At 50.4% G+C, this 722-nt stretch overlaps 1 protein-coding gene across 1 annotated transcript; it reads left to right on the top strand.

Moving 5' to 3' along the window:
- Positions 7-715, top strand: LOC110267885. Its single transcript, XM_021113733.1, has 2 exons — positions 7-427; positions 503-715. The coding sequence occupies exons 1-2, from the start codon at positions 118-120 to the stop codon at positions 637-639; spliced, it is 447 nt and encodes a 148-aa protein (XP_020969392.1). The 5' UTR covers positions 7-117; the 3' UTR covers positions 640-715.

The following is a 722-nucleotide window of genomic DNA, read 5'->3' as shown; positions in this document are numbered from 1 at the left end:
TAAACCCTCGTCGCCCCCCATTCCCTCCAAAGTCACCATCGCGAAGTAGAAACCCTGCCTGCCTCCAAAGCTCACCTTCGCCACACACCCTTTCACACACACACACCCAGATTCAGAATGAGGGAACCAGAGGGAGGAGAGGAGGAAGACAGAGATGAGAGCGCGAGCGAGAGACCAGAGAGTGAGAGGGGGTCACCGCTGCAACACCGCTGCAGCCGCCGCCATCACCATCGTGGAGGAGGGAGTCCGGAGGAGAGAGAGAAAGATGATTCGCAGACGAGATGGAGAGAGAGGACGAAGACGCGACGCGAGAGAGGAGGTTGTTCCGCCGTGCACTGTCGTCGCTCCTGGGGTCAATTGAAGCCGCCGCCGCTGCTAGGGCTTGCCGTGCTCCTGTCCTCACTTTCGGCTTCTACGATTACTTCCTGTTCATACTCCCAACCCCTCTCTCTCCAACTTTCATTTCATTCTCATTTCAATTTCAATTTCAAAGTCTCTACAGGTGTTTCATCGGTGCCGTTTTCGACGCCAAGGGTGCGGATTCAATTCTCTCTTTTGAAAAGTTCTACTGCAATCTCCCCAGACCTCTTCTTCAGGTTCCGGTTTCTATTTGGATTAGTTTTCTCAATTCGATTTTGATCCATCTGCTAATTAATTGGGTTGATTAATACCAGATCATATATCTCGCCATAATCAGTTCAACATATTATTTCATTGTAAAA

The sequence above is a fragment of the Arachis ipaensis genome, chromosome B02 (genome assembly GCF_000816755.2).
Source record: "Arachis ipaensis cultivar K30076 chromosome B02, Araip1.1, whole genome shotgun sequence".
NCBI classification, from domain to species: Eukaryota; Viridiplantae; Streptophyta; class Magnoliopsida; order Fabales; family Fabaceae; genus Arachis; species Arachis ipaensis.
The sequence above is the reverse complement of the archived record's forward strand: the minus strand, read 5'-3'. Positions and strand labels throughout refer to the sequence as shown.

What these genes read in the sequence shown, in the direction of transcription:
- LOC110267885 (XM_021113733.1), top strand. Translation starts at nt 118, where the DNA reads ATGAGGGAACCAGAGGGAGGAGAGGAGGAAGACAGAGATGAGAGCGCG. An exon ending in GGCTTCTACGATTACTTCCT is followed by an intron (nt 428 to 502) that starts GTTCATACTCCC and finishes AAGTCTCTACAG; the next exon opens with GTGTTTCATCGGTGCCGTTT.